General features: G+C 43.6%; 1 protein-coding gene across 1 annotated transcript in view; it reads left to right on the top strand.

Moving 5' to 3' along the window:
• The window catches only part of NCAPG2 (non-SMC condensin II complex subunit G2), an 89,274-nt gene that overhangs the window by 48,866 nt on the left and 14,372 nt on the right, over window positions 1-26,036 (top strand). Inside the window, exons 19-23 of the mRNA XM_075827407.1 lie at window positions 610-783; window positions 4,772-4,888; window positions 4,996-5,133; window positions 12,344-12,443; window positions 19,056-19,246. Coding sequence (XP_075683522.1) covers window positions 610-783; window positions 4,772-4,888; window positions 4,996-5,133; window positions 12,344-12,443; window positions 19,056-19,246 — 720 coding nt within the window. The remainder of the gene's footprint in view (window positions 1-609; window positions 784-4,771; window positions 4,889-4,995; window positions 5,134-12,343; window positions 12,444-19,055; window positions 19,247-26,036) is intronic.

Here is a 26,036-nt window from a genome sequence, read left to right as displayed (position 1 = left end):
CTGTCCATTGATTGGCTGTGTTCATCTTGTGTGGCCTCTTCTATTATTATTGTTTAATATTTTGGAAGGCATTTGCCAATTCTTTGTATAAGATCGTTACTATGATCACTCGTCCCCTTACATTTCCGGCACATCTGCCTGTTTAGACAGGAAGATGTGCTGTTGACAGCGATACTATTTTGTGCTGCATAAACTATATGATCAGCCGATGAACAAGCATTTGCTCCTTCATCGGCTAATCGTTGCCCTGTTTACACAGGGCAATGATTGATAGCGTTCATATGAACACTTGTATGCACGATCATTGGCTTGTTGCCTTCAGTGGCTACTGTTGTATCTACTTCCATTGTGATAGGAAGACTGGGTCTGTACAGGTTTTCAGCCTTAAACAAGAATGTTTGTTTGTTTTTATCCACTCACAGCCAACAAAGATCATGAAAATGATGAGGAATTGAAAAATAAATGATTTTAGAATGTCCTACAACTTTTCGCAATTAAGTTTTATTTGCATAAACTAGGAAGACCCCTTTAATTAAGGATCGTTCGCTTGCATAGTTGCTAATTACTGTGTATAGGGGTTAATCACCGTTTTTTTTTTTCCTTCAATAGACTCGAAAGGATTGTGGACGACAAGTCCGCATTCAGGATACGATAGAGAGTAAGCCAGCGTTAGCTCTTGATTATATGGAGTACATTATGACCCACACGATGAATCGAGAGTGCCTTCTCTCTGTGTCAACTAAAAAGTTAAATAATCTTTTAAAGGTTCTTGGTCTTGTAAAAGTAAGTTTTGAAGTCTCTTACACTGCATTTGTGTGGATGGAGAATATGTTTGCAGTATCTTAATGACATTTCTAGTGGTTTTCAGAACTTGGCTCAAACACCAGGTAATGTGTTCGTTTTTAAAAATGTACCTTAAAGAGGCTGTTACCAGATTATAAGTGCCCTATCTCCTACACAAACTGATCGGCGCTGTAATGTAGATAACATTGATTTTTATTTAAAAAAACTATCATTTTTGCGCAATTTTAGATTTATGCTAATTAGTTTCTTAATAGACAACTCTGCGTTTTTTTTTACCATTTGACCAAGTGGGCGTTGTAAAGAGAAGTGTATGACGCTGACCAATCAGCGTCATACACTTCTCTCCATTCATGTCCATTTGTACTCAGCACAGCGTGATCGCGCTGTACGGTCACATACACCCACATTAACTCTACTGAAGTGTCTTGAGAGTGAATAGACATTGCCTTCTGCCAGGACGCGATGTCCATTCACACTCCCGGCACTTCGGTAAAGTTTGTGTGAGACTTAATCACAGCACAGTGTGATCTCGCAAGATCACGCTGTGAGTGACAGCACAGCGCTCTGTGTGAGTGGGTCCCACAAAAACTTTACCGAAGTGTCGGGAGTGTGAATAGAAATTGCGTCCTGGCTGGAGGAAATGCCTATTCACTCTCAAGACACTTCAGTAAAGTTAATGTGGGTGTATGTGACAGTACAGCGTGATCTCGTGAGATCACGCTGTGCTGAGTACAAATGGACATGAATGGAGAGAAGTGTATGACGCTGATTGGTCAGCCTCATACACTTCTCTTCACAATGACCACTTGGTCAAAAGGTAAAAAAACGCCCAGTTGTCTATTAAGAAACTAATTAGCATAAATCTAAAATTGCTCATAACTTGCTAAAAAATGATCGTTTTTGGAAATAAAAACCGCTGTTCCTTACATTACAGCCCCGATCAGATTATGTAGGAGATCGGGCACTTATAATGTGGTGAAGCTTATTCGCACAGTGTGAGAGGCTAGAGGGAAGAGGGATCACTTCAAACAGTCATATATCTCCGGCTGTGGACCTGCGGTTCTGGTGGCATATGAAAGATGAGATTCTAGTCTTTCATATGGCACCAGGATCGCAGTTCTAGCTGTGACACAACCGGAGATATCACCAGTGGAATACACAGTCAGGAATTGAAGCTGTATACTATATGATCACGCTGTGATGCTGGGCAGGGAAGGGGGAGAAGCTGTGTGCTGATTGGACAGCGTCATACAGAAAACATTACACCGCCCAGAGTGAAAAGAAAGAGTCACCTCCTATTGGCTATTAGAGCCAAATTAGCATAAAATGCTCATAACTTTTAAAATAATAAACGTTTTTTTAAAACTAATCACACTGTAATTATCAGCAGCAAAGCACCTATTAGATTAGTTAGGAGAGAGGGAATTAATAAACCAGTGACAGTCTCTTTAACCAGTTCAGGACCGCGCTATTTTGCGCATTCAGGACCAGACACCGTTTAGCCATTTTTAGCACGTGTTAGTTAAATGGCTATAAAGTTTTTATTTGTTGGGCTAACGACGTGATTTTTGCAACGTTTTTTCCGTAGACAATGCAGGTTTCATTTTTTATCGTTTTTATACACACCTTTTTTGCTATTTTAGAATTTTTATTCATTAAGTTTGAAAATAATAGTAAAAAAATAAGCTTTTTTACGTTTCAGCTATTTTTTTGGGGTAATATCATAGTTTTACCCTAAAATAGACCTTTTATTTGTGATCATCATTGTCTACCGTTAATTTTAATATATTACATGTCTATGTTAGGGTAATTGGGTCAGCGCTAGCGTTACAACAATGATTGGCGGGGGGAACGTTTTTTTTTGGGGTGGGTATTTTATGTGTATTTATTATTTAATTTTTAATTTTACTTTATTATTTTTTTATTACTATGGTCTGTCCCTCAAAGGTCAAAAAAGACCTTTGGGGAACTTTATATATATTTTTTCTTTCTTTTACACCATCTTTTCCACTGTAACTGGAGCTGCACAGCAGCCCCAGTTACAGGGGAAATCAGCCCTCTCATAGTGACGATTGTCACTAATAGGGCTGTGCTGGGTCTAGTAAGACCCAGCAACAGTCTGCCACTAACGGCACCCGGCGATCATGTGACCAGTCACATGATCACCGGGAGGAATAGAGACAGAGCCGCTGTATATTCCTATACACAGCGTTCATTGAACGCTGTGTAAAAAGACATCGGAGAAGACAGAAGCAGTGAAAGCTGCTTCTATCCTCTCCTCAGGGTCCCCGGCAGTCACTGACAGCCGGAGACCTGACATTCAGCTGCCCGATCGCGTGGGCAGCAAGTTAAAACCCGAGCCGTAAAAAGTCTATGGCTCGGGTTTTAAGGACCCTGACCGCTGGCCGTAAATATACAGCCAGCGGTCGGGAACCAGTTATGGAGCCATCAGCTCATTATTACTGAATCTGGTCTTTCTGCTTGACAAGTTTCTGCACAAGGCAAAAGTTGTGACATTTTCCAATATCATTTCTGAGTATTCCTCAAGGTCTTTGAGATCTCTGCTTGCTGTCATTTAATAGGAACTTTCATGGTTTACTTCCGTGGATAAAAAAAATCTGTACTGGTCAAGTTCTGTTTACACAGGAGAAGTTTGTTAAAGGGAATGTGTTGCCAGAAAAACATGTTTTTTTTTTAAAAATTAAACATTTAGTGTGTGGGTGATTAAACATTGTTCAAATTTTTTTTATTTTTTTCGCGAGTCAGGAAATATTATAAATTTTTTCTAATTTATAATACTACCCATTTTTGGTCACTAGATGGAGCTAGTTCCCAAAATTGCAGCATTGCAACATTGGGTTAAAAGCCCTCGCTCTAGTGAGCTCTCAGCATCCCCCCCTCCTTTATCCTGGCTAGTGCCGGGATAAACGAGGGGTTTGAAAGGTTTAACCTCCTACACTGTGTGTCGCCATTTTTTGAGGTAACACACAGTGTAGTAGGTTTACATACAGTAGTAAACACACACAAGCACTAACATACATTGAAATCTCTTACCTGCTCCTGCCGCCGCGGCTCCCTCCGGCCCGTCCGCTCCCTTTGCTGCCGCTGTTCCATGTGCACAAGTCCGGAAGCCGCGACCGGAAGTAGTAATATTACTGTCCGGCCGCGACTTCCGGTCCACAGGAAAATGGCGCCGGACGGCGCCAATTTCGAATAGGACTGTGTGGGAGCGGCGCATGCGCAGTTCCCACACAGACGCCGTACACGGCAGTCAATGGGACGGGAGCCGTTCGCAGTCCCTATGGGACTGTGGCTGCCGTATTCCATGTGTGTGTCGTTAATCGACACACACAGAAATGGAACAAAAAATGGCAGCCCCCATAGGGAAGAAAAAGTGTAAAAATAAGAAACAGTAAAACACAAACACACAAATGAAAATAAACGTTTTTATTAAAGCACTAACATCTTTAACATATAAAAAAATTATTTGTGATGACACTGTTCCTTTAAAGTGAACGTATAGTTATGAGAGCCATGTCTTATCACATGACCAGGACAGATTGTTGTTTTTTTTTTTTTTTTACTGTGCAAGTAAACAATGAAGATTCCTATTGAATGACAGAATGCAGAGCTCATGGCACCATCAAAACGGTAAGGAATCGATACAGACGGTGTATTGCAAAATAGTTTACATTCTCATTATGCCAAGAAAAAGCTTTATTTGCTGAAACCGGAATACTTCTTTACTTCACTTGCTCTTGATTTATCCGCTACATCTGCTAAGACCGTTCTAAGCATCCATAAAGCAATACAAAATCAGGATGAGATTAGTTTTTGGTCTGCACTCCTACATATGTTAGTCATTATTACAACTGTATTAAAATGTCTTGCTCATATTATTATTACTTTTTTTAATTATTTTTTTTCAATTGACTTTGCTCTGACAGAGAAATTATATCTTTTTTAGGAGGTGCTATGCTCTTTTATGAAGCCAACGAAAGATACAGCTCATAAGATCACTCAAGAAACTGCCCTGCGGGCTTTCAGCCTTTATGGCAGGCTCAGTATCCACCTCCAATACAAGGTAATTTTATTAAAGTCAATTGAAGATCTTCTAAAGAGCCATGAATCAAATTGCACACATTTTATTGGGTTCTGCTGACGAGACTCATTTCTGCTTTTGTTATATAGTTTAACTCAGAAGAGAAAACATATCTGTCTGTCTTAGAGGACACAGGGGCCTGGATTAAAAATGAAGTTCTTGCATTTCTGGTTTCTGATGAGATCATTTCCGATCAGCAGAGTGATTTGTCTATAGAAATACTTGAGGTAAGACATATCTAACTCTTAAATAACAGATGACTTAGGCTTCTAAAGGGTTATTTATTTTACCATTACCATGCTCAAATGACGTTTACAACTAAGGCTATGTTCATATGTCCGTTGGAGGCTCCATTTGTAGCCCCCATCACAGATTTAGTCAAATTTGACAGGAGAAATAGCACGTCAAGTAGCACTATTCTTCCCATCAAAATGATGGTCACCTCAGCGGAACCCGCCGGACCCCATTATAAGTCAATGGGGTCTGCCAAGTGCCACTGGTATTTTTCACGTGACTGATCCAGCAATGCGTTGTGGCTGTTTTAAACTGAAACCACGATGCAGATGTGAACACAGCCTTATGGAGGTAGGGAATTTTATCTTCTCGTTTATATAATTGGGGGACACAACATCATTGGTATAGGCCTTTGCCACTAGGAGGCTGACTCTAGGTAGGAAAAAGAGGCCCAGGCAAGCCATACCCTTATCACAGACACTGTTTTTAGCCTAGTGTTCATAGGTCTGCAGCACATTTTTATTTTAGTTTTATGTCTTTCTTTCTTTCCCTCTAGGTTCAGGGTTGATTGTTAGTCTGGTCAACCGCCTAGTCAACCCCCTGAGGGTGTCTGGAAACCAGGCAGCATCCTGCACTGTGCTTACTCTATTCCTGGTCACCTAACATTTGTTTCTGCTTCACCAGACTGCATGCAGTTAACCCTACTTATATGTAAGGGGTTACCGAAAAGGTGACTCTACGCACCCGAAGACGCCAGATAATGAGTATAAGGGTATACATCTACCACTGAAACACCCCACCATTCCCCGGCCTATATTATGCCCGCCACAGTCAGGGTTTTACAGTCTAGCCGCCTGCCGGTATTAGGCAGTTCATAGCCTCCCTAGCCTTTAGCGTCCTCGCCCCCTCCCCCCATAAGGCTTTTACACTTTGGGGAGGACCTCCCGATCGTCCGCTGATCGCTTTTTGGAGAACTCGGCCACTATTGTCTCTGCGGTATTCCCGCTCACCCATGTTCCTATTGGGTGCTTTGTTAATGTGTTCTTTAGCTGAGGGTGTGTGGCCTCGGTTTCCCCTGGACGGGTTTCTTCTGGGTGATCTTGCTCTTCAGAAGGGCAGTCTTCTGTCGGCGATGTTGTTGCAGTCAGCGCCATCCTCTTCAGACCTGCTATAGTCCGTCAGCTCCCATGATCCTCAGTCTTCGCCTCAGTCTGGACACAGCAACAGGGTCCGGTAGACCAACTCTGTGCGTTTTTTCGTTTTTTTTCTTCTAGGGGGGTCTGTTTTTTTCTTTGTCTCTTTTTCTGATAAATTTAATCAGTGTAGAAGATATTCTCCCAGCATGTCTTCTTGCCAAAAGGATTCCAGACACCTGGCCCCCGTGGCTTTGCTGACTCGCTGTAAGTGTAGTTTCTGTAATGCAAAATTCCCATGTAGCCTGCCTAAACCACTAAGCTCTCAGCGCCTGCAAACCAGGGCCCTTCAGGATCCGGCACCCTTGCAGAATGTGGCCCCCTGACTAGGCATTGTCCCATAACCAGGCCTTAGGGGACCGTTTTAGACTCTCCCAAACTATGGGTCAGTCTTTGGAACGCTCCTATCCCAGATGAGTGCCTCCCTTGCATCTCCCTCTGTTTTAATGCCGTCCAGCAACAGACATAAGGGACAGGTCCCATTCCTCTTCACCAACATCCCGTGTTAGGACCAGCACTAGGGAAGCTGCCTCTCAGCAGGATCAGTCTGTCTCCACTGGGGAATCCTTTGACCCTGTATCAGATTCCAAACAAGACCGTAAAATGGAGGCTGCTATTCTGGAATTGATCCATGCTGTCAGGGACTCATTACATGTTAAGGATGACTCCCCTTCTCAAGGAGAAGTGTCTTTTCGCAGCCACAGATGCCAGACTCTAGTTTGCCCAACCCATGGCGAGTTTGAGGATCTCCTCTCTAAAGAATGGAATCACCCTGACGGGCGCTTGCCCGTCTACAAGAGGACTGACGCCTTTTCAGGAGGACTTGGTTTCCAAGTGGATCATCACTCCCTCGGTGGGTCCGCCTGTTTTCAGGCTCTCCAATAGTACCATTCTTCCACTGTCAGTCTCTGAGTGACTCACTTGCTAAGAGATTATGCTATAAAGCGAAAAGAAACAAAGCGCACATCGTGCATGAACCTGTAGAAATACGAGGAGAAAAGAGGTGGTCAATTGTGCTGACCTGATAGTGTTATGCTAGGAGCATAACATCCAAAAAAGCGTCTCCAAGTCCCACTTGTAAGGTAGTTGCAGCCAAGTTCCCGATCTGGAGATGTAGAGGCAATCTCCGCTGTATATATCCTGAAGATAAGGGGTGAAAAGGGACGGAAAATCCAAGGGCGCAGCTATGTTTGAAATCACTTTTATTGTGCATAAAACAACAGCACTATATGTGTTTCGAAGCCGTACCGGCCCCTTCGTCAGGTCAGATACAAGTAAATGAAAACAGAGAAGTCTCGGCCATTATATAGCCCCTATCACAGGTGGGTAGTCAAGATGACTAACGGGTTAGGTTATAGGTCACAATGAGAGGGCAGATTACGGCAAAAAAATTTATTATTTTTTAAAAAAAGTTTAGACATTTAAAAATACATTATTTACAGTAATATAAAAGACCGTAAGAAAGGATGTTAAATAAGATAATACAAAATAAGAATAGTATTTTAAAACTAGGATAAAATTTGGACATAGAATATAAGAATAAAATTCAAAGTGAAACTACAAGTGTATATATAATATATATATATATCAATATACCTTAAAGGAACAGTGTCACGAAAAAAAATATTTTGATATCAATGCATTTAGTGTTTTATTATAAAATCTTTTATTTATGTGTGTGTTTGTGTTTTACTTTTTTCTTTTTTCTAACTTTTACTTCACTATGGGGGCTGCCATGTTGTTTTTCATCTCTGTATGTGTCGATTAACGACACATACAGACATGGAATACGGCAGCTACAGTCCATAGGAGTCAATGAACGGGACCCGTTCCATTGACTTTGCTCTATTTCTCTGTACTGCGCAGACGCAGGTCAGAGTCACACAGAGCAGAGCAGCTGTTTGCAGGGAGAGAGCAGGCGCCATCTTGAAGACCAGCTGCACTGCAGGTAAGATGTGCGTCTCTGCATGTCCCACTCTCTCTCTCACAGACCCCCGCTCTCGTGACCCCCGACGCCCCCCCCCCTGACGCCCCCCCCCTTGTGTGAAGGACACATGAAGAAACTGTGCTGGGAAAGCACTGAACGATAAATCTCTAGTTGTGCTGAGACTGTTTGGGGATGTGACTAATGAACCTCTCAGTCTCGGCACAATTAGAGAGATTTATCATTCAGGGGTCTGGGAAAGCTGGGTGACCGCCATTACCCCTCCCACTGGAGTGTGAGAGGTTCATTAGTCACATCCCCAAACACACTCCACTAGGAGGGGTAATGGTGGTCACCCAGCTTTCCCAGACCCCTGAACAATAAATCTCTCTAATTGTGCTGAGACTGAGAGGTTCATTAGTCACATCCCCAAACAGTCTCAGCACAACTAGAGAGATTTATCGTTCAGGGGTCTGGGAAAGCTGGGTGACCACCATTACCCCTCCCACTGGAGTGTGAGAGGTTCATTAGTCACATCCCTAAACACTCCAGTATGAGGGGTAATGGTGGTCACCCAGCTTTCCCAGACGCAGCTATAACCAGGAAAGGGCTGGATGGACGGGTTGAGGGTGCACAGGGTTTTTGGTGACCCCCTCTGTCATGTGATCGGACCTAGGTTACCGGTTCATCAGACGGGGTTCATGTGACTATAAATCTGTCCATAACAAGAGACAGTGCACTCAGGACAAGCCCTGCCCTCATGCCGTAGTTGTGTGGTTCTGTCTGCAGTGATGGCGGTGGGTGGCTCTGACACCCGCCTCCCCCGTTGGGTCATCTCAGGACAGAAGGGGTGTCTGGACTGGAGACACAGCGCCGCACCTGTCCTCAGGTCGTGTCTGGTATTGCAGTTCACCTCCATTGAAGTGAATAGGACAGAGTTGTAATACCACACACGACCTGAGGACAGGTGCGGCGCCATGTTACACCTCGATTTACACCTTAAAAGACGGCTCCAATACGTCGGCAAACATCTGCCCATTCATTTGAATGGGTTTGCCGACGTACTGTGCCGACGACCTGTGCCGACGACCTGTGATTTTACGCGTCACTGTCAAAAGACGGCGCGTAAAATAACAGCCTCGGCAAAGAAGTGCAGGACACTTCTTGGGACGTAATTTGAGCCGTTTTTCATTGAATTCAATGAAGAACAGCTCCAAATTACGGCCGTAATTGACGCTTCGCAAAACGCGAGTACGAGCAATTACGTCTGAAATGACGGAGCTGTTTTCTCCTGAAAACAGCTCCGTCATTTCAGACGTAAATGCAGTTAGCGTGTGCACATACCCTAAGGGTATGTTCACACACAATGTTTTCAGCTGAAAAATCGGAAGCAGAACGCCTACAAGCATCTGCCCATTGGTTTCAATGGGAAATACGGCGTTCTGTTCCGACAGGGCGTTTTTTACGTGGTAGTTTTCCAAAAACAGCACGTAAAAAGACGCCCGACCAAAATGAAGTGCACATCACTTCTTGGGACGTTTTTGGAGCCGTTTTTCATTGACTTTATAGAAAAAAGCTCCAAAAACGGCCGTTAAAAAACGCGAGTTTGATTAAAAAATGGCTGAAAATCAGGAACGGTTTTCCCTTTGTTTAGTGAGCGTGTGAACATGCACTTAGCCTTTTGGTGTGTCCTATAACTTCTTCCAGCTGCAGAATCACACCCAATATGGCTGCCGGACACTGCTTAGCAATTTGAAGACACCTTTACCTGGGTTGTGAGAGGGGGGGTGAGGTTCCCTCCCACATTTACAGCAGCTGTGAGTCAGGTTACTTTGCCTTATTCACCTTGCTGTAATTCTGGGAAGTGCTCCCCCTGGTGGCCAACATTGGAAAACATGTCAAATTATTATTTACTTTTTAATACTTTCCACCATACGGAAAAAAATAAATAAATACAGCAAAAAACGTAAAAAATATAATAGAAATAAGTAACGACACTTAAAAAAAAAAAGGTTTCATTTGCGACACATTCCCTTTAACAATGTCTGGGCACATGTATGTGTATATATGTTTTTCAAGTATTAATAATTATAACAAGCAAAAGTGTCAGAACTGTGCGTTGTTGTCATGGAATCACAACGCACAGTAAGACCGTTGCTAAGAGTTTAGACTTTCATGCAAAACCTGCCTTTGTGGCATCAGGTACTGCCATATGCACAGCATTCGCCCCCTCCTGGGTCAGTGAAGCTTGTTCAGTCTGGCTTACATCTCCGAGGGATCTCCGCAGGACTGATCTGGCCTCTCAGGTTATCTATGCTTCAAATTTCCTTTACGAGGCCTCTCTGAAGTCCTCCCGTTTGCTAACTCGGTGATGATTCGCCGCTCGGTTGGGATAAAATCCTGGGCGGCAGACCCTGCTTCTAAATAGGCTTTCGACGGTCTTCCCGTTTCTGTGGGAAGACTTTTTGGTTAATGTCTAGATGAGCTTATCTCTGAGGCCACTGACAGCAAGACTTCCCTCCTGTCTCAGAACCATCCTAGACGCCAACAGTGTTCCCAGAGGTTTTGCTACTTTCGCAACTTCCCTCTCTCAGAGGCTGGAGAGAAGGACCATCTGTTTAATGGAATCAGGTTGTCCCTCTTTCAAGCCTAAGTCCTCCTGGCAGTGCCACCCTCTGTCCCAGAAGACCTCCAATTCCATGACCTCTTTCACGTGAAGGTGTCTCCCCACTCAAGTCCTCTCTTCGGGTGGGGGGAGATTCTTCTTCCCTTCCAAGAGAGGAGGCTGGCTCACATGGACAATGTCTAGGTTCGTGAGGTGGTGTTGTAGGGATACAATATTGGGCTCGGCTTCCCTAAAGGGCCAGGTTTCTGCTCTTACTACTGCATACACTAGCCTTCCATTCCCAGGTAAAGACCCTCTTGCAGGGTATTACACATGCAGTCCCTCCTTTTCAGCATCCCTTTGAGCCCTGGGATCTCAACCTGGTTCTGGGAGCCCTCCAGGTTTCACCCTTTGAGCCATTTTGGGACATTTCACCTCATTTTCTTTCCTGAAAGTGTGCCTTCCTGATGGCCATTACATCCATCAAATGGGTTTTTTGGAACTGGTGGCGCTATTCTGTAGGTCTCCTTTCTTGTTGATACACAAGGATAAGGTGGTTTTCCTACCTGATTTATCCTATTACCTGAAGATGGTCTCTGCCTTCCACATCAATGAGAACATCGTACTGGTTCCAGCCTGGGTCGTAAGATAGTCCAAACTGCTGTGCGTTCGACAGGTCACACGGTAGTTATTTCTTCACCTACTCTCTGGGACTGCTTTAGGATGTCCCATGGTGCGGTGTACCCCCAATAATATAAACAGGAAAACAACTGGATGCTTTGTATTCCCCCTGTCAAATCTTTCTTGTTGTGTTAATTGGTGAACACCGTTTCCGCCCTATTGTTCTTTGCCCTGGGCTTGGGAGTTTGGTTATGGTTACCCTCCCAGGACCCTAGATGTGCTCTTTTGTTTTGTTTTTTCTCCTACTGCCTTTTTGTACAAAAGCATTGGCCCAGTGTCTTTTGGGACAGTCGACACTCATTTTCCTACCTAGTCAGCCTCCTAGTGGCAATGGTCTATAACTATAGTGCCATGTCCTCCACATAATACAACAAGAAAGGTATTTTACTGTGAGTACAAAAATAACATAAAAATTAAATAAACGTTTTTGAATCTTCTCTAAAAGAAGAAAGGCAAAATTGGAAGACAGGCTAGTGTTATTCCACCACCGGCATTGTACTGGTCTGTCCTGGGGGCCCTGTTTTTAATATACAGCTTTTCACCTAAACCGTCGTTCCTCTCTATGGCACTCAGGGCAGGCTGTAGATGTTTTGGCCATGCGCCCCCTTCTCTTACTATGTATTACAGGTGGCACTTGACCAAAGCGTTCATTGAGTTTTTTCCAAAATATTTCAGGATTGTGGTCAGCCAATAGTCACCTTAAAGTAACAGTAGAAATAATGAAGTAATTCTAGTACAGATATTTTAGTCAAAGATTTATATGTAGTATATATATTTTATTTTTTTTGTCTTTTGATTAGACGTACTTGACTGTTTGTAAAGATGTGGTCATGGTTGGCCTTGGTGACTCAGAATTTCAAGCACAAATTCTTCAAATTGTTATCGCAATTGTTCAAACTGGTAAGTATTTGAGTAGCATGGTTTGACGCATACAGTCATAGCGAGTTTCACTCCAGCACAAGGTGCTTAAAAACCTATGCCTGGAGAATCCTGAATGCTGATCACACAAGTTTGATGTTCCTGTGTGTTGAATCTACGTATGTATATTCTCTAAGAACATATGTATACATATTTAAATTGAAAATTTGCTTCTATACGTTTTGCTGAAATACTAGGCCACTTTAGGTGGAATAAACTTAGAGATGAAAGCACAATGATACACTCCAGTTTTGTTGTGGGGCATGCCCTGTGTAAATGACTGCACATCACCTTCTAGTGCAACATTAGAAATTGAAATTCGCCATACGCATGAGATGGCTTACTGTCATATTCTAGTGTACAATGCACAATCTCCTGGGGGATAAAGAATCGGGCATGTTAAATATCCAACATGCCTCATCATTCGCTTTCCTGATGGCAGTTGTTTGGAGACTGTCAGGCTGCCCACACTTTTGTGGGAAATCGTAGTGCTGGAGTGTTAAAATTCCCCTTGTTTATAGGTTGTGTCCCTTCAAAGTCTGTCACTATCGGCACTGGTTGTGTAGGGACTAATGTGTAGGACTGTAGGGACTGTTGTCTAAGATTCTGAGCTTTAAAGTGTAGCTAAACGTTTGACAATCTTCTGACATGTCAGTGACATGTCAGAAGTTTGGATTGGTGGGGTTCCGAGCACTGAGACCCCCACCAACTTTCCGGAAAAAGCCGAACAATCGGAGTACGGGATTATAGACCTTCTATTGAGTCCGTATACCGATATATTTATTTCCGGAAAAAGCCGAACAGACACGAAGTGGCGGAGCGCTCACATGCGCGCTTCAGCTGCTTCGTTCTAGCGATTGGTGGGGGTCTCAGTGCTCGGACCTCCACCTATCAAAACTTCTGACATGTCACTATGACATGTCAGAAGTTTGTCAAACTATTAGTTACACTGTAATTTGATACCAAGGTCTAAGCCCTACCCTTATATTCTAGTCGTGGCAATCGTTTAAAGTGACCCTCCGGTCCCGCAACAACATTTTAAATATGACCGAGTACATGGAATTTTATTACCTGTTGCCCCCCCCACTGCCGTGGATCCGCTTCTTTGGGTTCCCCTCTGTTTTGTCCCAACATGGATGCAGCGCTTTTTAGACTACGAGTGAAGACCGTCCCGCTGTTTTCGGATAGGCCAGAGCTGCTCATCTGGCCATTTTGGGACAGCACAAAGGGGGACCCCAAAGGAGCGGATCCACGACATGGGGTCGCAACTGGAGGGCCTCAGGTAATATAACTCCATATACCCCCTCATCGTTATAATTTTGTCCTGGGACCGGAAGGTCGCTTTAAAGTTATGACACGTTACGTCCTTGGCAGTGAAAAGGTTAACTCCTAACTTACCCTACAAAAGCACCTTTCTGTAAACTTATAACAATTCAGTAACTCGCCAGCTACTGCTGTGGTGGTTCCTCTGAAATCTTCTCTTCTGTATATCCTAATGGGATAAAATTTACAACATATCACAGAAAAAGGCCAAACTTACGAATACAAGGGCATGGTGAAACACCAATTCCCAGCAGGATGCGGAAAAGCCACAATGCGATATAGGGAGGTAGTTCAGGAGCTAAATATTGGCGAGCAGCAACTCAAGCGCCTCACACAGATTAGACCTCCCTCATATACATTGTGGCTTGTCTGCATCCTGATGGAAACTAGTGTGTTAACCTGCCATTGTATCAGTAAGTATGGCCTTTTTCAGTAATATATTCAAGGATAAATGCCTGAAAGATGTGGGTCCCACCTCTAGGACCCTCACCTATTTGGAGAACGAGCAGATTGCTTGGTCCCTTCCCAAACTCCCATAGGCTTCAACGGAGAGCTGCATGCAGAGGGATATGGCTTGCACTCTATGGAGACTGGTGGCCAAACCCCCTTTTCCCGATAGGTGAGGGACCCAGAGGTGGGTGCCTGTAGATACAACAGAAATGCTTAAGATGGAAAGCCCCCCTCCCCTTTTTTCTTTCTTTTTTCTTTTTCTTTATACTTCTGTGGAGGAAACCATACACACAAATAGGAGGAAACCTTACACACCAAAAAACATAGATAAGGTAGAACATATTCACACACCAAGTATCCAGCAGACACTTAACCATTAGCACCGGTGCGCTTTCCCCGTGCCCCCATCCCAGCATTTTGGTAATGATATCAGACTTTAACATACATAGAAAATTATACAGCCATATCTTCTAACTCAAGCCACTAAGACCAAACATTATTACATTTGTATTGGAATTTTCTATTGATAAACAGATTTCGTACAAGGAAATTTAATAATTGATCAACTGCGTAGAGTGATAAGCTATGGGGGGGGGGGGGGCAGTAGAGTTCCAAGACAATAATTATTTTCTGTATACAGAAGAGTAGAAAGTGAATGAAAATGTTATTGTAAAAGCCCTGGACAACCTCATGGATGATACCCAATAAGCAGACCTGTGGGGGTGAATATTCTGGAGAAGTTGACATGGGTATTAAGACGTTGAAGGATATTAGACCAGAGAGGCAGTATAGGCTTAGGGGGCCCTGTTCTAGAGATAGAGGTGTGACGTGCATCTATCTGACATTTATGACCTATCCTGTGGATAGGTCATAAATGTCTCTCATGGGAAACCCCTTTAAGCTGTGTCTTTTTAGCCATTAGTAGTGGTTCAAGATTAAGTTTCAAAACTTTACCTACAGATGTGTCCTTACTTACCTTTCCTTTTATCTCAATATTTCCTGACGTGTGGCGTGAGATGAACAGCTTTGAAAAAAATGTAAATTGTTTTCATGAGATATTTATGCTATATGTAGACACCCAGGGGTTGTGATGTGAGTTGCGGCCTGTCAAGAGTTTTGCTTGCATGTGGCAATATTGTATTTAATTGTTTTCTATGATAAATTTGAGTCCTTAAACAAATTCTAGCAAAGGTAAGGGTAGACGCATCTGTTCATCTAGTGAGACCACCACTCCCGAATACTTTATTTTATCAACAACATGAAGGGCAACTGGTAAGAGGAGAGTCCTGTCCATACTCGGACGACAGAGGAAACAGAGCAGTCTTAGGCCCCATGCACACGACCGTAAAAACACCCGTAGTCACGGGCCGTAATTACGGCCCGTAATTACTGGCCCATAGACTTCTATTGGCCAAGGGTACCTCCCCGTATGGTTACGGGAAGGTGCCCGTGCCGTTGAAAAATATAGAACATGTCCTATTTCAGGCCGTAATTACGGCACGGGCAGGCCCATAGAAGTCTATGGGGCTCCCGTAATTACGGGTGACTACGTGTGTGTGCACCCGTAATTACGGGAGCGTTGCTAGGCGACGTCGGTGTATGGTCACTGTCCAGGGTGCTGAAAGAGTTAAACGATCGGCAGTAACTCTTTCAGCACCAGGGACAGTGACTGCCGATCACAATATAGATAAAGCTGTAAAAAAAAAAAAAGACATTCATACTTACCCAGAACTCCCTGCTTCTTCCTCCAGTCCGGCCTCCTGGGATGACGTTACAGCCCATGTGACCGCTGCAGCCAATCACAGGCTGCAGCGTCATCCAGGGAGGTCGGACTGGATGTCAAGAGAGGGACGCGTCACCAAGACAACGGCCGGGTAAGTATGAATTTCTTTTACTTTTATTACGGAAAGGGCTGTCCCTTCTCTCTATCCTGCACTGATAGAGAGAAGGGGCTGCCGATTACTGCAGTGTAATTTTGCAGAGAAAATATGCCCGTATGGAATACTGGTGACACCGGACCCGTATTTACAGGCACTGGTCCATAAATACTGGTGCAATACGGGTCGACTACGTGTCACCAAGGACCCGTATTTACGGGTGGACAAAAATACGGTCGTGTGCATGGGGCCTTAGACCAGTTCACTTTCAGGCCAGAGAAGGAACCAAACTTCTCTATTAGATGAAGTAGTGAAAACAGGGAAGAATCGTTTTCAGACCGATAGACCACGGTGTCCTCAACATATCTCGGAAACCTTTTAAATGAAGTGGCCTTTGGAAGGCCCTTTTTTTATTGGTGGACTGATGGAAAGCCAATGCTAGGGGCTCGATAGCAAGGGCAAACAAAAGTGGAGAGAGGGGGCAACCCTGCCTCATGCCGCAACCCAGGAAAGAGCGGTGCAGTATGTCTAAATGCTTTTGAATCCGGGCCCTGGGGGTCTTGAGGGCTAAAGTTTAACCTAGCCTAGAGTTCCCATAGATCTGGCCCCTCTGAGAGAGTACAGTCAGGTGATGTTGAGCAGCAGCTATATTTAGATAGAAGCGTTGAATATTTAATATCCGTCTCTCTACCTGGTGCTAAGCCTGTCTAATCTGGATGCACAAGTGAGAACAGTATTTAATCTCACTGCGGGAATTTTGGCTAATATTAGAATTTAGAAGAGTAATGAGGCGATAGAAATAGCTGTCAGAGGGTTCTTCCCCAGATTCAATCGTACAACTGTAAGATCCTCCGGCATGGACTCTGGCAAAATGCCTCTATCAAAAGCGGCCTCAAAAAGTTCACACAATCGGGGTGCTACCATTTTAGAGTTAGCTTGAAACCTGTCCCCAACCAGACTATCTAAGTCAGGGGGTATTCCTAAACGGCAGCGTTTTAAAGGCAGTCCGTATATCTTCTGTGGTCGGAGCATCTAACAGAGTAGCCTGACTATATTAGTACACAGAAGAAGAGCCGAAAGGAAGGGGCCAGCTGCATGGTCTGAGATGCCCACTTGGAGCTGTAAAGACCTATGTAGAGATCTTTTAAAACTAAATGAATCTCAATCGGATTAGCACATGTATTACCTCCACTATCTATCACAAAAGGAATTCAAAAGCAAGGACTTTTAGAACGAGCAAGATATTGTCCCCCATTTCCCCCCAGCAGCCTTTTTTGACGCCATTTTCTTTTTGGCTGGCTCCCTTTGCGAGAGCTGGAGTTCTCTTTGAATCTGTATCCAGTGGTGTCTGTGAGTTTTGGGGATCAGCCCTATAAGTTCTCTCAGCTGCCTGTACTGCAGTTATCAGTTGTACCTCTCTGGTTTTAAGTTTCCTTCGCTGCATTGCTATAAATGCTCCCCTGATAGTGGCTTTGTAAGAATCCCACCGGTATGCTCTGCATTGTGCGACCAGTACTCTGGATAAAGGTCTTCAATCGCTGCAGACACAACCGGTGCATTTAGCCAAGCCGAGTTCATGTGTCAAATTTGGGATTTGAGAGGAGGACCCGCAGATATGGTATTAGAGAGGAGTGATCACAGATGCCTCTAGGGGTATATGAGATATTCTGAACAGATGAGAATAAATCAAGGGATGCCAAAACTAGATCTTCCGCAGAAAATGATCTACGCACTGGAATAAGAGAAATATTCCTGATTATTAGGAAACTTCCATCTCCATAGATCAGTTGCATTCTGTGCAGAGCACTAGGAGTTAAGGTTTATGGAGGCTGCATCATTACCTCTAGTGTGAGTAGCATTAGGTCGGGTTCACACTGAGTTTTTTTGCAGGCGGAAAATCTGCCTCAAAATTCAGTTTGGAAGTTTGAGGCAGATTTTCCTCTCCCTGCACGCCGATTCTCGCTGTGTTTTTCGCCCGCGGCCATTGAGAGCGGCGGGCATAAAACGCTGCGAAATACGCTTTCTCTGCCTCCCATTGATGTCAATAGGAGGTCAGAGGCGTAATCACGCGAAGATAGGACATGTCCCGTCTTTCTCCCGCGAACCGGTTTAACCGCTCACGGGAGAAAACCGCCCCCGCCTCCCATTAAAATCAATGGGAAGCATTTTCGGCCCTTGTTTTGCAGAGCGGTTTCCGCTCCAAAAAACTCAGTGTGAACCCAGCCGAAGAGACCGCATTAGCATCACAGGTACAGGAAGGAAGACAATATTTGGGAGTTATGTTCAAGGAGATGGCAGAGACGTAGAAATATTGACAATTATAAATCTAATATTTTGAGAACAATGCCGTAGAACATAGCTGCCAAAATTGTTGCAAGCCACCCGCATGATCTCCAGCACGAGGGCCTTGGTATGTGAAATGGATACCCCTCTGGAGTCATTTGGAAAATACCTCTTTAATGCAAAAAGAAAGTTGCGAGATGGTGTCTGGGCAGGGGAGAAAAAGGGTCGGATGAGAGAGAATAACGCAAATGTGTCACATCCGGCTAGAAGTTTCATACCGTTGTAAATAAGTGGATTTAGATGTAAGGGGGATTTTACATGGGGTCACCATCGTGTAAAATATTGTAATATCGGCTAAAAATTTGCAATCCATGGCCAAAACAAACATGTTCAACAATGAGCGATAAATTGCTCCCTGAAAGTTCTTGTTTCTCGGAGTAATATCCCCAAGTATAAGCCGGCGTCTGCAAGTCATTAGCAGACGAGACCGGTGGTGTGGAAATGCCGAAGTAACATACGATTATTGTTACATATAAATTCATGTCTGTCGAGGTTAACGATTCGCTATATTGTGAATTAGCGCTCGTTTTAACAAATTTATCGGCACGTGTAAAAGTACCGCTAAGCTGATACATGTGCTGTATGATTTTCTATTTTTCAGAGAAGTCCTGTAACTGTCTGCCAATGCTGATTTCTGTGCTGAGAGAGATAACCGAAGTTTGTTTGGCTCAGAAGATGAGTAATTCCTGCGCTGACTTGGATAAACACCTTGATGCTATTCAGACAATCTTCCACAAAGCACTAGAGACTGCAGCTCGTAAACTCCGGAAACAGAAAGAAGAAGCACTCCAGGTATATATAGCATGACTGCACTGGTCTTAACCCCTTCAGGACTGAGCCAGTTTTGGCCTTGAGGATGAAGCCGATTGTTTTCAAATCTAACATGTCACTTTATATGGTAATAACTTTGGAATTCTTTTACCTATTCAAGTGATTCTGAGATTGTTTTCTCGTGACATATTGTACTTTATATAAGTGAAAAAATTTGGTCTAACTTCAATATTTATTCGTGAAAAACACCAACATTTTGAGAAAATTTGCAAAAATTACCATTTTTCTAAATTTAAATGTATCTGCTTGTAAAACAGGTAGTAGCTATTTTGTGTGGTATTACCATTTCACATATTCCATATGTCTACTTTTTTTGCATCGTTTTTTGAACGTCCTTTTATTTTTCTACGACATTACAAGGCTTATGCCTCATGCACATGACCGTTGTGCCACTTGGGCCGTTTTTGACGGCATCCAATTGGCTCCCGATAGTCTTCACGGACCCATTCACTTTAGCGTAACACGGTCGTGTGCATGAGACCGTAGAACTTTCGCAGCAATTTCTCACATTTTCAAGAAAATTTCAAAAGGCTATTTTTTTCAGGGACCAGTTCAGTTCTGAAGTGGCTTTGAGGGCCTTATATATTAGAAAGTCACCATTAATCACCCCATTTTGAAAACTGCACCCCTCAAGGTATTCAAAACCGCATTCAGCAAGTGTTTTAATCCTTTAGATATATTATTTTTTTTTGCCAAAATTAATTTGTAATACATTTTTTTCTGTAACACAGAAGGTTTTACCCAAGAAATGCAACTCAATATTTATTGCTCACATTGAGCAGTTTTTAGAAATATCCCACATGTGGATCTAGTGTGGTGTGGTAATAGACTGAAGCACCGGCCTCAGAAGCAAAGGAGCACGTAGAGGATTTTGGGGCCTCCTTTATTTTCAATTTTGTGTATTTATTTATTTTTTTTACATTAGAGAAAAATGGGAAAAACGTTTTTTTTTTTAACTTTAAAAATAGAATTTTTTTTTTCACGAATAACTTTATTTACTTTTTTTTTTACACATTTTTAGTACACCTAGGGGACGTGAACCAGCGATCATTAGATCACTGGAGAAATACACTGCAATACTAATGTGTTGCAGTATATTGTCATTTTTATAGGCTCCTGTAACAGAGCGATCGCCGTTCCTGTCCGTGTCAGCTGTAATACGCAGCGTATTGCACAGGCTAAGCGCGTGAGCCGGCTCCATACATCACCCCCTGCACCACGACATGCTATTAAGTCATGGTGCGCGAAGGGGTTAATGCACAGCGGATGGTGCAGAGTGAAAATTAACATTTTCCACGGTTATGCCATTTTAGTGCACTATATGTTGTGCCCAGTTTGTGTCACTGAAGACAAATACCTCATAAAATGTCAATTGGGTTCTCCCGGGTATGTCGATGCCATATCGGTGGAGGTAAACTGCTGTTTGGGCACACTGTAGGGCTCAGAAGGAAGGGAGCGGCATTTGGCTTTTGAAGCGCAGATTTAGCTTGGTAGTTCTTCTGTTTTGGCATTTTGCTGGTATTTCACTTTATAATGTGGGGGGGATATGTAATCTGTGCGGAGAACATCAGGGCATAATGAGTACAATAATGCGGTAAATAAATAATAATTCATAGATATGTGGCCGGTGTCGCACTGATAAATGGTGTCAAATCTTATGCGCTTTTGCAACACTGCACATTTTGCATCACATTATTCTGAGAGCCAGAACTTTTTTCTATTTTTTTCTCCAACAGAGCGGTGTGAGGGCTTATTTGTTGCGGGACAATCTGTAGTTTTGATTGTTACCATTTTGGGGTACATGCATTTTGTTTTTTCTTATTTATTTTATTTATTTATTTTTTCTGATCATTTTTTATTTCATTTTTTGGCAAACAAGATGACCAAAAACCATCAATTCTGGCAATGTTTTTTTACAGCGTTCACCCTGGGCTATGAATTACCATTTTAGTTTATTCTGCTGGTCGATACGATTACGGCGATACCATATGTATATCGTATTTTTTTTATGTTTTGCAGCGTTTGCACAATAAAATCACTTTTTTATCTAAAATAATGTTTTTTTTTTCGTCACCATATTCTGAGAGCCATAACTTTTTTGATTGTTTAGTCAAAAAAGCTGCGTAAGGGCTTTTTTTTTTTTTTTTTTTTTTTTTTTGCAGGATAGGTTGTAGTTTTTATTTTGGGGTACTATTTTGGGGTACATGTGACTTTTTGATCACTTTTTATTCTATATTTTGGGAATGGTGGCGACCAAAAAAATTGTGATTCTGGCATTGTTTTTTTACTTAGTTTTTTTTTAGCGATGTTCACCGTGGGGGAAAATTAATATTATAGTTTTATTGTTTGGGTCGTTACGAACGCGGTGATAACAACAAATATGTGTACTTTTTTTTTTTTTAACGGTTTCATTTTTTTCCTATAATAAGGCTATGTTCACACAGGGTATTCTGCCGAGTTTTTTGACGCGGAAACCGCGTCGCAAAACTCGGCAGAAACGGCCCGAGAACGCCTCCCATTGATTTCAATGGGAGGCGTCGGCGTCTTTTTCCCGCGAGCAGTAAAACTGCCTCGCGGGAAAAAGAAGCGACATGCCCTATCTTCGGGCGCTTCCGCCTCTGACCTCCCATTGACTTCAATGGGAGGCAGGAGAAAGGGTATTTCTCGCTGTTTTATGCCCGCGGCGCTCAATGTCCGCGGGCGAAAAACGGCGCGAAAATCGGCGTGCAGGGAGAGGAATATCTGCCTCAAAGTTCCAAACTGAATTTTGAGGCAGATATTCCTCCCCCAAAATACTCTGTGTGAACATAGCCTTAAATAATAATAATAATAATAATAATCTTTATTTATATAGCGCCAACATATTACGCAGCACTTTACAATTTAGAGGGAACATGAAACAAACAATATCAGACATTACATAGTGACAAAGTTCATTTACAATTCAAACCTGGGGAGTGAGGACCCTGCTCGCAAGAGCTTACAATCTATGAGGACATAAGGGAGACACAAAGTGTAACAGTGTTTGTTCTGCACAATAGTCCGGCCATTTTTATACACATGCGGTGGTAACATAAAGCTGCATGAGCCGGTCACCAGCCACTATCCGTGTATGACGGACATGAAGAGAAGGAGTGTGAGGGAATCTTATTCTGATGACTAATCTAAATGGAGGGCCATGGAAAGGAGTCAGATTAGGGAATGTTATAGGCCTGTCTAAATAGATGTGTTTTCAGGGCACGTTTAAAACTGTGGATATTGGGAATTAATCTGATTGTCTGGGGTAGCACATTCCAGAGGACGGGTGCAGCACGAGAGAAATCCTGGAGACGGTAGTGGGAGGTTCGGATTATGGAGGATTTTAATCTAAGGTCGTTGGCAGAACGTAGAGCCCGAGTAGGGTGGTAGACAGAGATGAGGGAGGAGATGTAAGGAGGTGCAGCACTGTGGAGAGCTTTGTGGGTGAGAGTAATAAGTTTGAATTTTATTCGGAAGGGGATGGGCAACCAGTGCAGTGACTGGCACAGATTAGAGGCGTTGGTGTAGCGGTTGGTCATAAAGATGAGCCTGGCTGCTGCATTGAGGATAGATTGGAGAGGGGAGAGTTTAGTGAGGGGAAGACCGACTAGTAATGAGTTACAGTAGTCAAGACGAGAGTGAATCAGAGCAACAATGAGAGTTTTGGCAGTTTCCTCCGTAAGAAAAGAGCGGATTCTGGAGATGTTTTTGAGGTGAAAATGACAGGAGCGTGAAAGTGATTGTATGTGAGGAGTAAAGGAAAGATCTGAGTCAAAAATAACCCCGAGACAGCGGGCGTGCTGCTTAGAAGTTATGATAGTGCCACACACAGAGATGGAGACATCAGGTTTAGGGAGGTTAGTAGATGGTGGGAACACAAGGAGCTCAGTTTTAGAAAGATTCAGTTTCAGATAGAGAGAGGACATGATGTTAGAGACAGCGGACAGACAATCACTGGTGTTCTGTATTAGAGCAGGGGTGATGTCACGGGAAGAGGTATATAATTGGGTGTCATCAGCGTAGAGATGGTACTGGAAGCCAAATCTGCTGATGGTTTGTCCAATAGGAGCTGTGTAGAGAGAAAAGAGGAGCGGACCTAGGACTGATCCCTGAGGAACCCCGATATCAAGGGGAAGAGGAGAAGAGGTGGAACCAGCAAATGACACACTGAATGAGCGGTCAGAGAGATAGGAGGAAAACCAAGAGAGAGCCGCGTCCTTGAGGCCAATAGAGTGGAGCATGTTAAGTAGGAGTTTGTGGTCTACAGTGTCAAAGGCTGCAGAGAGATCCAAAAGAATCAGGAGAGAGGATTTACCGTCCGATTTAGCCGCCAAGAGATCATTTGAGACTTTAGTAAGGGCAGTTTCTGTGGAGTGTAGAGTGCGGAAACCAGATTGTAAGGGGTCAAGAATGGAGTTAGCAGAGAGATAGCGGATAAGGCGAGAGTAGACCAAGCGTTCCAGGAGTTTGGAGATGAAGGGCAGATTAGAGACTGGTCGGTAGTTGGCAGCGCTGGATGGGTCAAGTGTTGGTTTTTTCAATAATGGGTTTATAATGGCATGTTTAAAAGCGGAGGGAAAGATACCAGAGGAAAGAGAGAGGTTAAATATTTTAGTGAGGTGACTAGTGACAGCTGGGGAGAGGGACTGGAGGAGGTGTGAGGGGACAGGATCACTAGGGCAGGTAGTAGGACGAGAAGAAGAGAGGAGCCTCGAGACTTCTTCTTCAGTTATTGGGTCAAATGCTGAGAGTGAAGAAGAGGGAGTGCGGGGGGGAAGGGGATCGATGTTACTAGGGGACTGGGAGATAATATCATGCCGGATGTTGTCAATTTTAACTTTAAAATAATTGGCCAGGTCTTCAGCACTGAGATCTGTGATTGGCGTCTGCACTTTAGGACTAAGGAGGGAGTGAAAAGTATCAAAGAGGCGTTTTGGATTATTAGATAGTGTGGAGATGAGAGAAGTGAAGTAGACTTGTTTGGCGCGGTGAAGGGCAGAGTTGTAAGTTTTGAGCATAAATTTGTAATGGAGGAAATCTGCATCCAAATGCGATTTTCTCCACAGTCGTTCAGCACATCTCAAGCACCGGTGAAGAAAGCGGGATTGAGGCGTGTGCCAGGGTTGTCGTCGTCTTTGTCGGGTGGTTCGGAGTGTAGTGGGGGCTGCTTCATCCAATGCATTTTTGAGAGTGTTATTATAAAGTTTGGCAGCCAGATTGGGACAGGAGAGGGAAGAGATAGGGGACAATGAGGACTGTAGACTGTCTATGAGTTTCACAGTGTTAATGGCATGTAGATTTCTGTATGTCTGATACGTAGGGATGACCTGAGGAGGCAGAGAATATTTGATAGTAAAGCAGAGAAGATTGTGGTCAGAAAGCGGGAGAGGAGAGTTAATAAAGTCAGAAACTGAGCAGAGCCGGAAGAAGACCAGGTCAAGTGAATGCCCGTCTTCATGTGTAGGAGAGTTAGTAAGTTGTGACAGACCGAGGGACGAGGTTAAAGATAGAAACTGGGAGGCAGATGAGGAGATTGGGTTATCAATGGGGATGTTGAAGTCACCCATGATGAGAGTGGGTGTTTCAGAGGATAGAAATTGTGGAAGCCAGGCAGCAAAATGATCCAGGAATTGGCGGGGTGAGCCCGGTGGACGGTAGACAACTGCCACTCGGAGGGGAAAAGGGTGAAAGAGTCTGAGGGTGTGGACTTCAAAAGAGGGAAATGTGAGTGAGGGGACCGGGGGAATGACCTGGAAAGTGCAGTGTGGGGAAAGAAGTATACCTACTCCTCCACCCTGCCTGTTCTCAGTTCTGGGGGCATGAGAGAACTGGAGACCACCATAAGATAGAGCAGCAGGGGAAGCAGTGTCAGACAGGTGTAGCCATGTTTCTGTAAGAGCCAGAAGGTTGAGAGAGTTAGAAAGGAATAAGTCATGAATAAAGGTGAGTTTGTTGCACACGGACCGAGAGTTCCAGAGAGCACAGTTAAAAGAGACCGGAGAAGACATACAAGGAATGGCAAGAAGATTTGCAGGGTTTCTATGTGTGGCAGGTAAGTGGTTGAGCTTGGCAGAAGAAAAGGGAGGCCCAGGGTTGGGAGAGATGTCCCCTGCAGCTAGTAGCAGGAGAATGCAGAGAGACAGCATATGGTTATGTGATTTATGAGAGTGATTTTTATGTTGGGCAGTGGGATGAGATGGGTTAAGTTGACTGAGGAAAGTGAATAGTGAATGGGAGCTGTACATGGGCGAGGCAAGGAGAGAGGGACTGATGTAGACTGTTTTTGGGCAAGTCTTAAATGGGTGATAGGATTGAAAACCAAGAGCAGCTATAATGATGAGAGGGGTGGCAAACATCTTTGTTTACAGATAGTTAGAAATCTAATATTGAGAGCGTGGGCTAGTTTGTCTGGTTTGGTAATGCAGCTTACCTGTCACTGACCCTGTGCAACTGCCATGTATAACTGCCAGGACACTTTGACAATATGACACTGCCATGTATAACTGCCAGGACACTTTGACAATATGACACTGCCATGTATAACTGCCAGGACACTTTGACAATATGACACTGCCATGTATAACTGCCAGGACACTTTGACAATATGACACTGCCATGTATAACTGCCAGGACACTTTGACAATATGACACTTAGACAGAGATGACTTCTGCCGTCGTGCCCCCCTGCACGAGTGCCTTCCCCATATGCTACATCTAAATTTATAGGGGAGTA

Source organism: Rhinoderma darwinii, chromosome 5, assembly GCF_050947455.1.
Source record: "Rhinoderma darwinii isolate aRhiDar2 chromosome 5, aRhiDar2.hap1, whole genome shotgun sequence".
Classification (NCBI taxonomy): domain Eukaryota; kingdom Metazoa; phylum Chordata; class Amphibia; order Anura; family Rhinodermatidae; genus Rhinoderma; species Rhinoderma darwinii.
This window is presented reverse-complemented; position numbering and strand designations above follow the sequence as displayed.